Source organism: Gavia stellata, chromosome 9 (assembly GCF_030936135.1).
Source record: "Gavia stellata isolate bGavSte3 chromosome 9, bGavSte3.hap2, whole genome shotgun sequence".
Taxonomy (NCBI): Eukaryota; Metazoa; Chordata; class Aves; order Gaviiformes; family Gaviidae; genus Gavia; species Gavia stellata.
The window spans coordinates 4,796,187-4,811,364 of NC_082602.1; the positions used below are offsets into that span (position 1 = coordinate 4,796,187).

The 15,178-nt window shown below is 49.3% G+C and overlaps 1 protein-coding gene across 2 annotated transcripts in view; it reads right to left on the bottom strand.

The window, feature by feature from the left end:
- LOC104255278 (hexokinase-1) overlaps positions 1-14,927 on the bottom strand; it is a 38,705-nt gene extending 23,778 nt beyond the window's left edge. For both annotated transcript variants that reach the window (XM_059821070.1, XM_059821069.1), the window contains exons 1-3: positions 14,850-14,927; positions 7,871-8,033; positions 3,247-3,395 (exon numbers count right to left, since the gene is read on the bottom strand). In XM_059821070.1, the coding sequence (XP_059677053.1) occupies positions 3,247-3,395; positions 7,871-8,033; positions 14,850-14,912 (375 nt within the window). In that variant the 5' untranslated portion in view covers positions 14,913-14,927. The remainder of the gene's footprint in view (positions 1-3,246; positions 3,396-7,870; positions 8,034-14,849) is intronic.
- Positions 14,928-15,178: the final 251 nt, after the last annotated feature.

Below are 15,178 nucleotides of genomic sequence, written 5' to 3' on the forward strand. Positions count from 1 at the left end.
GCACTTCTGTAAGACTATTTTCAGCTGTCCAGACGAGAGAGAAAAAGGAGTTACCAAAAGAAGAACTATAGTTAAGTAATAAAATACAACGACCTCTCCAGGAGGAACACAGAAATAACAGGAATGTACGTTTTTATTATGCTTTCCATCTGAAAGTGTCTTACTAAATACTCAATTCTACTAAAATTTCAGCTGCTCCCAGGACTACAAACGATAACCAGGGGCCAACCTCAAACCCCTCAGGAATTCAGAGAGCAGGAAACAGAAATATTGACTGCGGATGTTGCTACAAAAATCCCTCTCAGGCAAAGAACCACGACTGCATAGAGAAGAGACGGGACTTGCTTTCTAAGTCCGGCTGCAAAAGACCCCTGGGCATTCCCAATGCACTCTGGAAAGTGCGTGCACCCGCCAGCGTTTGCCCGCGCAGTCCCGGCACGACCTGCCGAAGCTCGCTTCCGTGAGTTAGCGCGCACGCTTGCGGCAAGCAATGCGCCGTGAATCATTAGGGCTCTGCGCTGGCAGCGGGGCGCGCGAGCGTAACCCGTGCCGCAGCATGCACAGGCAAATGCGGTTAACTATTAGCCACATTCTTGACACTACAGTAGCAGTGTCTAGTCAGTGATGTACGGCCTGGCTGTGCTACTGTTTTTAATAAAGAACAGAGGGAAGGCACTGCTCAAAAGGAGAAAAGAAAGAGAGGGGCATTTTTTAATTTTGCTACTATTGACAGTAGTAAGGTTTTTCCTAATGAGACTCAAGGAAGCATCTGTGTGTCCCCATGCCCAAATTAACATCCAAACCTTACAAATGCCAAATAACTTTCACAGGACAGTAGAGGCAACATTGCAAAGTTCCTGTGGATTTCATTAAAGTAGGGCAGGCGAATTGAGGATAAATCCAAATTCCTGCCCACCCACAGGTGTGTGGTAGGGAACAGCGTGAGCCCAATATTGTATCAAATGTCAAAGTGACAGACAGACTGAACGCCTCAGCCGAGAGGAAAGGACCAGCCAGGTTTTACACCTTTATAGACCTGAAGCGATACCACCAGGAGACGCTGAGCAGTATGATACCAGGCTTCATTACTTCCTCTGGCCATGAAGTTGCCTGCTCAGGTTGGGCTCCAAGAAATCTCCACAAGGATGCATTTGACAGGCAGCCAGCAGACTTTGGCAAGCAGCTGAAGATCTGAGCTCAGGCTCAAGCCCCTAAATGGGGAAGATTTAAGGAGCAAGGAAACCACAGCTTCAGATCGGGACAACAGCCACAAATCCATAACCTAACCTCCAGTAGCGGCAGAACACAAAAAGCAACAGCAAAAATCAAGCCTCAAGACATGCTCCCCTTCGCCGAGTTGACACAGAAGACAGGCTGCTTACAAATTTTAGACCTACTATTATGCTGCTGAAGTCAATGAGAGTTTTGCCCTTGAATTTGACAGGGAACTGTCTCTGACTGGCAAAGCTGTCAGCCCGTGCCTGACAGACGGTCAAAAATAGAAGTTTGAATGCAATGAAGTAGAAAATATCAAAACGAACCGTGCCAGTGAGGCATGAAGCCATAAATCACAATCCCTTCAATAAGCTGATTATATATTAGGCTTTAAGAGTATAACTCACTGAAGTTAATGACACAGCTTGCTGAAAAACATATTAGTAGCCTACCCCACGCAGGCAGTTCAGTCCAAGTATTCCACTAATCTGCCTCAGAGATTTCAGAGAACCTCAACCGTAAGCATCAGTCATAAGCACCAAATCATCACCTGCCCGCGCGTCTCCCGGGCATCCGCCGTACTTCCCTGTGAAGTCTCACAGCAAGCGTTTTAGTCGTAGTTGGATACTGTCACGGGACAACTTTGAACATGGATACAATTCTGATGATGCTTCCAGTTCTCCTCTTCTTTTCCTGGTACTTTAAATACTGGGATTGACTGTCCCCCCAGGGTCAGAGGAAGCCTTGCTTGCCTCTCTTTCAGTTTAAAAGCCATGACAAAGCCTATCAGCCTGAGCTCCACGCTACTGGTTCCCGACAGCCAAATGGCCTTCGGATATTTAAAAATGAAAATACAAACACGACAAAGCCCTGGAAAGAATGCAGACCTGATGTCTCCTTTCCCAGCTTCTCCTTACCACCCTTTTCATGTCTCCACCAAGTCTCACCTTAAGTCAGCCTACCTTGCCTCCCCGGGACAGACGCTTGCCCCCTGGGTGTGCAGGCAGTCCTGCCGCTTGTCGGTCCCCAGCTCCCAACACCCTTGATGAACAAGCAACCCTGCACTCCAAACCTGCCATCATTGCCATCTTACATTCACTATTGCATAGGAACGCAGCAACAGTTATTAGATACATACGTTAAGGGTATTAAGGTGGCTACAGAAAATACATTAAGGGTAGAAATGCTGTATGCATAATTTTTCTTTTTTTTCCTCTTTTGTTTTTTTTTTCTGAAACAAGCAGTAAGTTTCCTGCAGGTCTCATACTCCTGCATAGCACCTCATTCTAGTAAAAAGTGTAAAAAACTTGCTGTTTCCAACAATCAAAACTACCTGGTTTGTCTTACACTGACACAGAGACAAATCTGACACTGAAATATTCATTGTAATCCACTTCCTGATCATAAAAAGAAGATAAATTCTTCCAAAGAACCCAACTTGAAATCCAAGTAAATGGATCCAAGCGTTTTCTACTCTTCGAACACGGGAGACTAAAAAAAAAACCCTATCATTTATTCAGCAAAAATTAAGTTGAAGTTGTGCCAAAACATTCTACCATCTTCCTGTAATTTTTCTAATGTACTTGTACTTTTCATGAATGCTGAGTTGCTCAGAGTGCCACGACAGATATGTGGCTGTCATGGGTATTTCCATCCCTCATCTAACATTACAATTGCAGAGTTGGTCATGTTTGTTGCTTACAAAGACTAAGTTGTTTTTCTGCTCTCCATTCCTACCTGTGGAAAGTAACTTTACTATAAAAGTCAGAATTTTTATTTCTAGGCCATTTTTTCCCTAACTCAGCCAAAAGTCCCCCACACAATGACAGTAAATTTGCAGCACCCATGTGTGCTCTATTACACTAACTATTGCTTATTTATTTTCAGTATCGACAAAGAGCTGTAGTCAAGTCTTTGCACGCTGTAGGTGCAACTGTTAAGATGCTAAGGTCATTCTTGTAGTGTTTTTCTGAAATGGCAGCGTGAAAGAAGCTAATATTTAGAGAGATGTCCTAAGGAAGAGGTGCTTACCCGTGTTCCGCTGCCATGCATGATATCTTCAGGCGTATTATAAATTTCACTTTCCATTTGTACCGTCTGCTTTTTTTCATGCGATACCTTCACCCGCAGAATTCGGAAATAAGAACCGCCAAGATCCAGTGCAATGAAATCTCCTTTCTCTACGTGGAAAACAAGACACACATGATTAAAAATCGTATGCAACACAAATCTGGGAAACATCAAGCTCTGTTAAGTAACACGCATAGGGAAATGTCCAGTGCCTATGGCGAGGAAGTTCTAGCTGCAGGGTGTCCACGTGAAGCATCAACCTGATTCCCTACAATTTAATATGAAGTTGGTGCAACGGCAATGCCAACCACCATTGATACACAGGCAACTGCAATGAGGGTTTATCCAAAAAGAATGGACTGACAGTGGACCATCTGTATCCAGATCTCATTATGAAGCTGGCAGAGCAAAGATCTCAGGAGAAAGCCAAAAAGATGTTGAAAACAGAGGCAGTAAACTGAAGGGATACCAGACCACTGATGAGCAGTCTTTTGCTGTAAATGAACCCGTATCATTCTGGCAAATAAGAGTGAATGGTGGCTGGATTATGCACTACTCTAAAATCAACAAATTACACACAGGTGCTGTTAAAGCAGGAACCGCTTACTTCATGCCCGGAAGCTGAGATTCACTGCAAACTGCAGTCAGATAACAGAAGTCAAAGAAATGACAGTCTGAAAAATCACAGGGCAGCCCTGCACTGCTGCAGGAGTTATTCCGAAGTTGCGACCCGTTGCACAGAGCTCCTAAATACCTCCCCAGGAGCCAGGGAAAGAGTTAGGATACCTCCATCTCCCTATGTGGTGGAGAGGGATTTAGATTTCCAAGATCTGAAGCCAAATCCACTACCTGCCGACCTCCACAGACTTCAGGGTGTAATTCAGGCAAGAGAGACGCGTGGTCTGGCTATCGGAGGAATGACACTTTCAGCACCCCCTGGAGAGCAAGGCAAATATATTTGACTCAACCGCTTGTGCTATCTCGCCTTATCAAAGAGGGAACAAACAAAGACAGCGATCGTTAAGGTCTGCAAAAAGATAATATTTAGGGAAGCAGCGTGCACAATTTCTCACACAGGAGTGCGTATCCAGGCTGCAGTTAATCACCGAGGCTCTTTGCAAGCGTTCGTGTCGGTGCACGGCATCCCCGGGCTCACCGAGGCTGCTCGGAGAGCGGTGAAGCAGAGGTGTGTGGTGCTCTCTCATCCTGGTTTCCCCATCGATTTGTACTTTTCTGCAGTGTCAGAAGCACCCCACACCACGGTGGGACGAGCTACCTCCCCCACATCCTGCACCACGGATGCGTGTTGCCAGTCCCATCCCGCAGCGCTCTTTGACCTCTTTTCATTCTGCCTTCCAACTTTAAACTATGACTTCGGGAAGGCCACTCCCGACACCACCGTTTTTCCATTTCTACCTAAATTCAATGTGGAAAGACCTCTAGCAGGTGGGAAGACCGGTACCTTTTGATGTGTTACCCCAGACTTCGACCCAGCTCTCAGAGCCTTCTGACCCCACGCTGTCACCAAAATATCGTGTATGCAATTTATTCACGAGGATTTACAGACCAAGCCTTGCCTCTCAGATTACTCTGCCTGATCTCAGACCGAAAGTCCCAAAGTATAGCTTAGTGACCTGCTCCTCCTTATCGCCCCATGCACCTCCAGGAGCCCCATCCTGCTCAGCCAAGCTGATGAGCGGGACAGGGCATCCCTCAGGGCAGGACCTCTAGCAGGAACAGCCTGAGACTGCAAAAACCCCTACAGTTTTCCAAGGTTGCAGTGTAATACAGAAATAAATCACTGTCATGCGAGAAACCACAAAGAACAATAACCTCCGTACAGAAAAACATAGCAAAACAACAATTGGAGCCCAGAACTCCTAACAATCCTCCTAATCTTACTGCACTGTAATGCAACTTTTCCTTCTTGCTGCTTAACACATGGGCAAACTCAGTTTGCCGAAATACAGATCCTGCAGTGCTTCCCTACCTGTTTCTGAACAGCATGGCTTTAAACATTGCTTTGCTCCAGTACGAATGTCATTTAAAACGTGAACATATCCAACCTGTAGATGCAGTTCCCTTTGTTGGGTTCGGCGTAACAAATTCAGTAACTCACAACACCCTTCGCCGCAACAAGACCGGAAGCAAAACATTTGCCACAAGTGTCTCATTAAGCCAAATACCCAAATAAGCTTTATCATATGAGTATCATTTGTCGAATGCAAGCCATTACCTCCAATAAATAATGGAAAAATCAACACTGGACCAGATGGCCCTTTTTCAAGCCTAAATGCACCTTGGTACATACCTCAAACAAATACTGCACTTCAGAAATACCTTCCCTGGCAGTAAATTAACATATTAGTGTGTTTGATTTCCAGCACCATCAAGGTCATCGCAAGGTAAAATTTATTAAGAATTATCCTTTTCAGTTAAAGAGAAGAAAGAACTCTGAATAAGAATGTAAAGCTTTCTGTATGGAAAGTTTTCTTTCAGTGTACTTCAGGAATTAAACCCAAGCAGCAGCATTTAATCTATGCTTTATAACACAAAGATGCAATCAAACCTGCTGTAAATTAATTTAGGAAGATCCTTTGAAAGCATTTTGAATTAGCTTTGAGATACCACTCTGGGCACTCTGGACAACCAAAACTTGTGGCTTTCATAAATCAAGCAACGCTGAATGAAGCAAAAAACCCTGCTAACACCAAAGTCTGCAGAGTGTCCAAAATTATTATTCAAAAGCTCCTTGTTAACAAAGTACACAAGCACAGATCTGAAACTAAACAACAGTATTTTTCTGAATAGTCATCTTTTAGAATAATAATCAGAGGAAAGAGCTTACAAGGCAGTAATTAGAGACGGGCCAGAGAAAAGGGCAGGCTTCCAGCCTCTGGCTTTTACAGAGGAACAGCTGAAGGCAGAAATTGCCCTCGGCCGGGAGCTGAACCCACGCTTTGGGCACAGCACCACGGACACATCTGCCAGTGCCCCCCCGAAGCCTTTAGGAGGAAGAGGGAAGGGGGCTCCGCATCTGCCCCGGCTGGATCTGTGCAATGTGGCAGACACATGCAGGTGAGTCAGGGAAAGAAATGCCATGACACCCACCCACAGCAAATATTGCTCATACCTGGGGTCAGAACATGCCTTTTCCAGGCAAATAATGTAATGGTTTTGCCCGCATTTCGAACAGCTATCCAAAGAGACACTCACAACGTGCATATACAGATTATTATCATAAACTGTCTGGGGCAAAGCGCTGCCTTGCTCTAATCCATGCTGCAAATACACTGCCCACAGCATGCCTGTCCTGGAGAGGCCGGCAGGCGCCAAATGGGCACAGGATCAAGAACTGAGCACCCCGCGCACAACACACAAGGTTGCTTTTTTAAGTAGGTGTGTAATACGTGATCTGAAATTAATGCTTGGACATACAGACATGCGTATGCTCAGACCAGGGCTACCCACTGCTCTGGCTCATGCTCAGTCCCAGCAGCATTCAGCAATCTCTCCCACCTCTCCCGGCCAGGCACAGATCCCCTTTTCCCTGTGCCATATCACATCTCAAAGTCTCCCCAGTTTGTGCCATGGAACAATTTGCAAATTTATTTGACTTAGTGCAAGCAGCTCAGATTTGCTAACCTGCCGTGCCTGACGGAGCAGGGTACTGGGGACAGGTCTGTACTCAGCTGAACTCAAACACACACGAAGGAAAAAACAGGGATTTCAGAGTCAGTAAAAATGCTGGGATTCCATGCAAAAGCCCTCAAGTCACCTCACCTGCAAACCCTTAGAGCAACCTCTGCCCGTGACCCAGCTGTGTGTGGCAGCTTCTGACTTTCTCAACAGGCTACGAATTTCAACACAACATTTCAACATAACAGCCACTAGTGCTAAATTAAGGGAAAAGCAGGAGTCAAGTTTGTTCTCCCTTTGGTTTTTTTTAGACAGAGAATCACGTTTCAACTGAAAAGCTTACGGGGGCAGAAAGCAACAGCAAAGCAGAACTATCAAAGATTTCCACCTGCCAGACAGTGCCAAGTAACACAAAGCACCAGGCTTCATGTTCTTTCACCCAATAAATTCTTGATTTTAACTCCAAAAAAGCCTCAAAACAGGTAACTATGCTATGCAGTTCTTGCAACTGTGCAGTTTCTGCACACAGGGACATATTTTGTGGTAGGCACCAAACTACATGCTACATGAGAAGGAAATCCAGTGTTACCACTAAATAATAAACACTATTATACACTGTTGATAAATATATTTATATACTCTATATATAGTTTTTTTTTTTTTTTTTATAAACACTAAAATAAGTAATAGGGGCAATCTTGGTCGCAAATACCAACACAACATCTTTTTGGTTTCTCCTTGTGCCACTCTTATCAGGTACAGTGAGCACGGAAAAAACGAGTCCTACACAGACCTGCACACAGAGGGGAGGCTGTCTTCGAAATGTTGTCTGGGCTTGCCAGAAAGCAAATTGCTTTTGTTCTTGGTAGCGCATTGGTGTATTTCTAACAGGTTTCCCACGAAGCACACCATGTTTAATACAGAAAGCAAATACTCAGCTCCTTACCTGAACCATCAGGAATGGACCTCACAAACGTAGGAAGCATCTTCACCGCAGCCGTTGGGTTAAAATCTCTGGAGAGGCCATTCTTCATCTCTCTCCTGAAGCGAGCCATAATGTCTATCAGCGTTTCGTCAGAGAGCCGCATGGCGTAAAGGTATTTATCAATCTGGGGAAAAAGACAAACACCACCACGGAGTGAAAGACTGCCCGGAGGTGTCCGAGTGGGGCTATACCTCTCTTTTAATTGCAAGAATAGTGTATAGCCCCAGCTTGGCCTCGGGGCTCTGGCCAAGCTGACAACGCAGCCACACGCTTCATGCCTTGTCTTTTGACTCAAAAAATCAAGGAAAATGTGCAAGTGCTAGGACTTACGTGAAGCTGAAGCCCACCCCATCCCACTGCCTTCCCAAGGCAAGACCCAGTCCCCCATCACACTGCCTCCTCTTTTCCACACAAAACAGTTCACCCACAGCCTCGCACCACTGTCTCCGGCCCCAGCCCCACTTCTCGGCTCTCCTGACTGTCCGGGAGCTGAACAGCTGAAGCTAAAACTCCCTCTTTTGGCACCTTGTGCCAGCCTGGGTGATGTGGCTGTCACTGCAGTCCACAGAGGTGCCCTGTATTTAAAGCCTTTAAGTGAAGGACTTGCCGCAGCGGTTTTGGGGCTACGTCCCAGGCTGAGAAACAATTTCTGTGTGGCAGACCATTTTCCCTATCCCACTCCAAAGCTATCACAGCCAAAGGGTCAGAAGAGGCAGAACTTGGCTGTGGGCAGGTAGCGTCTTCCTCCTCAAGATAAAACATCAAATTAAAAGTTGTTGACGTCTCCCTTGTGGCTTCCCAAGACAGGAACTTTCTTTACCTCCCTGGAAAAAGGAGGCGGTTCCAGTTTTCCAATAACATTGCTTTCCATAATATTACACCCATCTTCAGCATCAAGAAGAGTGAGAGATGCTTTGATGCCTCAGAAATACAACTTGGCCTTGGGGGTTCTTGCTAAACACACGTCCCACCCTTTTTACCTCAGGTGCCAGTCTATTCTTGCCTTCCTTCATTATCTGCCTTGGAAATTGGGTTCTGCGAACAGCTCAGACCGAAGCCACACCTTTGGGATCACTTTCACTTCCAGCTTAGCAGGACCAAGAAAACAAAACCCTGCCCATGTTTTCTGTCCTCAGCAAAACTGGAAAAGCCACCTCACTGTAAACCCCAGGCCATCTCTGTGCCAAGGCCACCTGTGTCTCCTTCACTGCTCTGGAAGCCTTGAGAGCAACTGATCTCTCAGCTGGCATTATCTCCTAACAGGATCAATGCCACAATAAAACTCCCCATGCGAAACGTATGTATGCAAGTGCTCCATATACCGGGGACTTTGAGACAGGAAGCGACGAATAATGCCATTCGCAAAGGAAACGCAGACAATCAAAATGTAATTAAACTCTAAACTGACCATAAAACCAGCGCCAATTTAATTGCTCCTGCAGAAGGTACTTCTGTCCGCACGTAGCCGAGGTCTGCACCAAAGATAGTGTATCTCCCCGAGCCAGACGCCCTCCCACCGTGACCAAGCATTCACAGAGCCGAGGGAGGAAGGCATGGAGGGACGGCGCTGCTGGGCACAGCTACCCCAGTCTGATCCTGAACCCCAGGGCTGAGGTGGGGGCCAGGCGAGCCTGAACCGCAGGGCCACAGCTAGAGGCCACGCGAGCTGCGAAATGTTCGGTGCCATCGCTCGCAGAGGAAGAGCGAAACAGTCATCAAATAGACGCTAAGGGGAAGTTACAGTGCAACAAAATGATACCATGCACTTGCTCCACAAACCGGCGAAGTGACGGTGCAGGCGTATAGCTAAACGCGGAAGAGCTGAGCCCAGGTTCTCTGTTGCAGAGGACAAATGTGAGACCGCAGGGCAGCATCCCCACATCCCAGCCGTGTCCTCTGCTGCCCTGATGGGCTGACAGCCCCGTCACAGTGACAACCCCAGCCAGCCACTGGTGTCATTTCACTCCAGGAACAAAAACCTGGACGGGATGCACTCTCTCTGCAGCCCCAGACGGTGTGGGGATGGACACAGAGGCTGGTGTCGGGCTGGGCAGGAAGGTCTCTCCTCCGTGGCAAACCCTGCCATAGCTGTTTTTTTAAGCAGAGACACTGTCAAGCCATGATGTCAGAGCATGAGGTTATTCCCTTTTAAAGGGAGGGAAAAAAACCCAAACTCTTTTAAGGCTGAGCTTTCAGCAGCCCACGCTGCCGCTCAGAGGCTTGATTCCCCAAATCTCCCAGTGAAAGCTGCACTAACACATCATTCACTGCGTCAGACTTCACTGTGCAATTAAAATACCCCTCTACAAAGCCCCACTGCCGCATCCTCCTCCCAAAAACAGGGCTGAAGGATTTCCCCCCCCCACCAAAAGCCCTGTTGTAAATGCAGATTTTGGCGTTTGCACCCGTCAGGACCAGGCAAGCCTGTTCTCCCCGCTTCTGCCCCTATGCTACCCTCAGCAGCAAGGGAAAACGGGAGGGAGGGCTCTTTTTCCTCCTGTGAAAAACCAATGAGCGCCGTCAGCGTCCTTACATAATTGGGTTGGACCCTCCTGCGCGCAGGGAGCATCGCCTCGCATTGCATCGCGGTGCATCGCGTTGCATCGCATCGAGGCCATCTTCACCGCTGAGACTCACGGGGTGGGCGGGGGGGGGAAGAGATGGGGACTAAACCTCAGTTTGAAACAAAATCACTGCTGTGTGTTACAGTTTCCAAAACTAAAAAACAAAAGGCAGTTCTTTTTTCCCAGGCAGGAAAAGGGTTAGTTATTCTGGCAGCGCCGCTGCAAAGGAAAAAGCGCGGCTCTCCCGCACTGGCAGCACAGGCAGCCTTCCGAGGGACGGCAGCCCTCCGAGGGAAAACCCTCAGCAAATAGCCATAAATAACTGGGGGGCGGGAGGGAGCTGGAGGCTGGATTATGGGATGGAGGTTTAATAACTCCCTGCTCTGCCTGCAATAAAAGCCGATCAGAAAGCAAATCTCAGCCTTATCCAAAGGGAATCAGTGGAGGGGCTGGCAGGCACAGAGACGGGAGCTGCCGGCAGCACCCGGGGCAGGACACACAGCCCCGCTGAGGCTCCTGTGGCTGTGGCCCGGTGGGAGATGGGTGCCAGCCCTTCCCAAGAGATGGCGGAGAGCAGGAGCAATTTCAGGCAGCTAGTTGTGTGGGCAAGAAGCAGAAAACGCTCCTTTATTTAGCTGCCATCTCAGAGCCACCCCTCCAGGAAGGGCATCTTCCCAGAGTGCCACTATGGGAGCCCTCCAAAAGCTCAATCACTTTTTTTTTTAATTTTTCTTAAAAAAACCAGCCAGACAGAATCTGTGAGCAACTTTTTTGAAAATAGGATTTCATAATCTGAACCGTATGCATGTAATTTTTCTTGGTCACATTGGAAAGACACTTTTTATACTTGGGGAAAAGAAGTTTCTGAAAATCCAGCCGTCGCAGCAGCCTCCCCAGGAAGTTGTGACCAAGTGCATAAGGAAACAGGCAGCACTAAGGGCCATTCCTTAAATGCATGCCTCATTCCCCGGACACTGACACCAGCCAATGGTATCCAAGAACAGAGCACTCCCCACAATTTCTGAAATCATTAGCACCTAATTTACCAACACAGCCTTTGCACGAAAACCCTTCAGCATGTAAACATTCTTCTGCAGAGTTAATCATACTCCATACTCCTTTCAGCATCAGGAATATTCATCAGGAGCCAAGGCATGTTAAAACAAGTAGTTTAGACATCCCGAAACCATTTGTGCTTATTTATTATTAATCAGATTGGTTCCTAAATGCCTTTATACTGGCAGGTCACCACTACAGGGCTTTTTTTGACACCAGTTGCTACTTTTTACACCCCATTCCATCACGTTCTTTTCAAGGTTAAATGACATTTAAATGTCACTCTTGGATTACAAGATTTTCCTATTCTCTCGTCAGATAATACGACAAAAAGGTGTTGTTCCCCTGACAGACAGAAACCAGGCAACACGTAGAGGCTCCCTTTGCCGGGGCCAGCTACTGCAGGTACAAACCTGTTGGAAACAAAGGTACTCAAAGGCAGTTTTATAAAAGCTCCCCTGTGCAGAGGCCAGCGGCACAGATGCCAGGGACACTCCGTGGTGCCTGCGCCCCTGAGGATGGAAGTCAGCCTTTTAGAGAAATCAACGCTTTGGTTCGGGCTGTGCAAAGTCCTCTGTCACAGCGAGGATGCTGAGCTCAAGCTGCTGCCCCTGGAAAATCGCAAACATTCAGGGAGCAGATGTTTTCAAAAACATCTGGATAATTTATCCTGCTTGGAGTAAAACCACATGCCTATTTATATGGCACAGGGCAACATGCATCACCAGCTTGCTTCTGCACAGTAGGGTCACGTGCAAGTGCATGTACGTGTGGTTTCATGGGAAAATGTCCCCTTGCAGGGGCTGCCAGGCCATGGGGCTGCCAACGCATGATGAACCACCCACATCTTTGATGCTACACATCCACCTTGTCTATTCCTCCCGCTCGCCACGACTCATCTTGAAAAATGTTCCAGAAACTGCAAAGTGGAAAAAAAAAAACCCCTCTGAAACTTACGGGAGTGTCTAAAATCCAGCAAAACCAGTATGGAAGCAGCACACACTAGTTCTCAGACCCAGGGTACCCTGAGGGCCTGAAACCACCAGCCCCATCTGTGCCCCTCGGCAGGGATCCCACCATAGAAAGGCAGCGCTAAGCATTAGTGCCACGCAGGGATGGGAACTCCAAAAAAGGAGGAAACGGGGTCGCAAGGGAAGAAGGACATTCAGCCTCAGAGCAGTGGAGACCCCTGTAACAAATCCATTCCCAAATTCACCTTGCCAGTACTTTTAACCCTTTCACACCCCTCCTGTGACCCACAGCAGCATTCTCAAGGTGACCTGCCACCTGTGCCACCAAATGCCGAGCCGATCGCTGCCATGGAGGCAGAGGACCAGCCGCCGTGGCCAGGAGCCCCGCGAGGCAGAGCGGCGAGCGGGGGCAACACCTTGGTCGGCAGCCCCCGGCCGCAAGCACGTACTAGCAGCAAGCGCTGCTCTTCCGGAAGCAGAGAGGAGAGGGAGGGACCTGAAACGAAGCCATGCAGGCACGTATTCCCATAAGCGGCACGCTGAGATGGAGCACAAACCCCTTTGCCCCACGGGGTACCGGGGAGCGGAGCCCACTGGCTCCCAGTGGCTGTGGGGCAGCAGAGCAGTGGGGCAGAGCCTCTGACTGCCGCAGAAACCCTCCCTACAGGACAGCCAAAAGTGAGGGGGCTCAATGTCTGTTCCAAAAAGATATAAACAGGAAAAGATGTCTTACATAGTCCAAAAACAGTAGCCTGCTTTTCTTCTTTTTTTAATTGGATTTCTTTTTTTTCTTTTTCAGATAAAACCAGATTGATCCATAAGAATGCTTTACAGCTCCCTGGCCAAACGATTTCCCGTGCTGTCAGACAATAGCAGCCTCACGGTGCCAAACCAGCCTGCAATAAATAACCCCCAGGAACACCAACAGAGTTTCCCCCGCGCCTGTGTGCTCCCACCGCGCCTTCCCCACGCAGCCCTTCTGCTGCTCCTCGGCCAGCACACACCCTTGTGCTTATCTTGGGTTTCTAAATATAACAGGCACAGCGAGACAGAGAAGGCCTTACCCAGGCATGCATGCCTGGCGCCAGCAGCAGCACTTACAAATCCTCCAGGAAAAGGAAAATAAGGGGCCTGGGGAAAAGGGAGAGCCATGTCCGTGGGGCCAGAAGATGCAGAGAGCGGCAGGCTGTGCGCAGCCTTCAGCTCCTGGCGAGAACCGCTGGGCGGAAAAGCAAAAGACCTAAACCACGGAAAGAGATGTGGAAAACATGGGGTGCGGTCTCGGGTTTTAGCCAACAGAGGAGAGGGTACAGGTGAGCATGTCTTGAGTGGGGCAGCATGGGTCACCTGCACACGGGAGCTGAGGTCTCCCCAGGCACAGCCGGAGGCCCAAAAGGGAGGAGGTGCTCTCCTCCTGCCAGGAGAAGCCCGGAGACCACTACAAATCAGCCCTGCTAGCACTGTCCGTGAGGCTTCCCCAAAATATTTTAGGGATGCCTTCAGCAGGCGCTCAGCCTCGCGCCTAGGTGGGTCACACAGCACCGCCGGAGGGGATGGCAGAGGGGAAGCCTCTGCTTCCTGATGTCAGCCCAGCCCTGTGACAGGGCTCGGTGAGATTTGCAATTATTTTCCCAATTTGTGTCCCCGCGTCCCTAGCCCCAGGCTCTCCGCTCCCCACAGCTCTGCAATATGCTCAGCCGGGACCTAACTGCCATGTTTTTATGTATCCTGTGCCCTGCACCCCTTTCCTTGTGGCAGTGCTAAATCCCAGGCTATACCAACCATACAGCAGCAGTCGCCTAATGCTAAAGGAAAAGAAGCCTATAGAAATACTTCTTTTTAAGCGCAACTGACAACCACTTCCTGTAAATTCAGAAGCTGCAGCGACACATAATTCAAAAACTACCTGCTCTTCCTCTTCGTCTTCCTCACCCCCGCGCTGGAGTGGGGCACCCTGGGGAAGAAGGGGAGTCCCCTCTCCAGGGATGCCGGCGCCCCCGAAAAGCCGGAAAGGATAACCACCATCACCACCACCCTCCTCGCCAAAGCCCCACGGCGCGGGCCCAAAGCCTGCCCCACTTCGCCGAGCGGGGTTTCGGCGGCCTGACGGGCAGCGGGCCGGGGCGCATCACCCACGGCCGGCGGCCTCACACCGACACCCCGCTCTCCGCCGGGGCTGCTCGGGGGGGCCGTTTGGCTGGGCTTAAAAACGGGTTTATTCCCCTTCCTCCCAGAGCAGGGTCGCTATGGGGACAAAGCAAGAGGACCAAGGGGGAAAAAAATAAAAATTAGGAAAAAAAGCCATCTGGCGGGGGGGGCGCAGCCCTCCGCCGGGGGATTTCGATCTACCTTTTTGACCTGGTCCTCCTTCAGCTCCGTGAAGTAGTAGGCCAGGAGCTGGGCGGCGATCATCCTGCCGGCTGCAGCGGGCGGCTCCGCGCACGCAGCGATGCGGCGCCCGGGGATGGCCGCGCCGCCGCCGCAGCGCCTCCCCTTCCTCCTCCTCCTCCTCCTCCTCCTCCTCTCCCGGCCCCGCCCGCAGCCCCGCTGCCACAGCCGGGCGGGGACGTGGCGGCGGGGCGGCACGGAGCCCTCTGGGTGTTATTTCTGGCAGGCAGAGCGGGGAGGAGGAGGAGGAGGAAGGCAAAGCCCTGCCGTACCCCAAAGGGCCTTTTGCA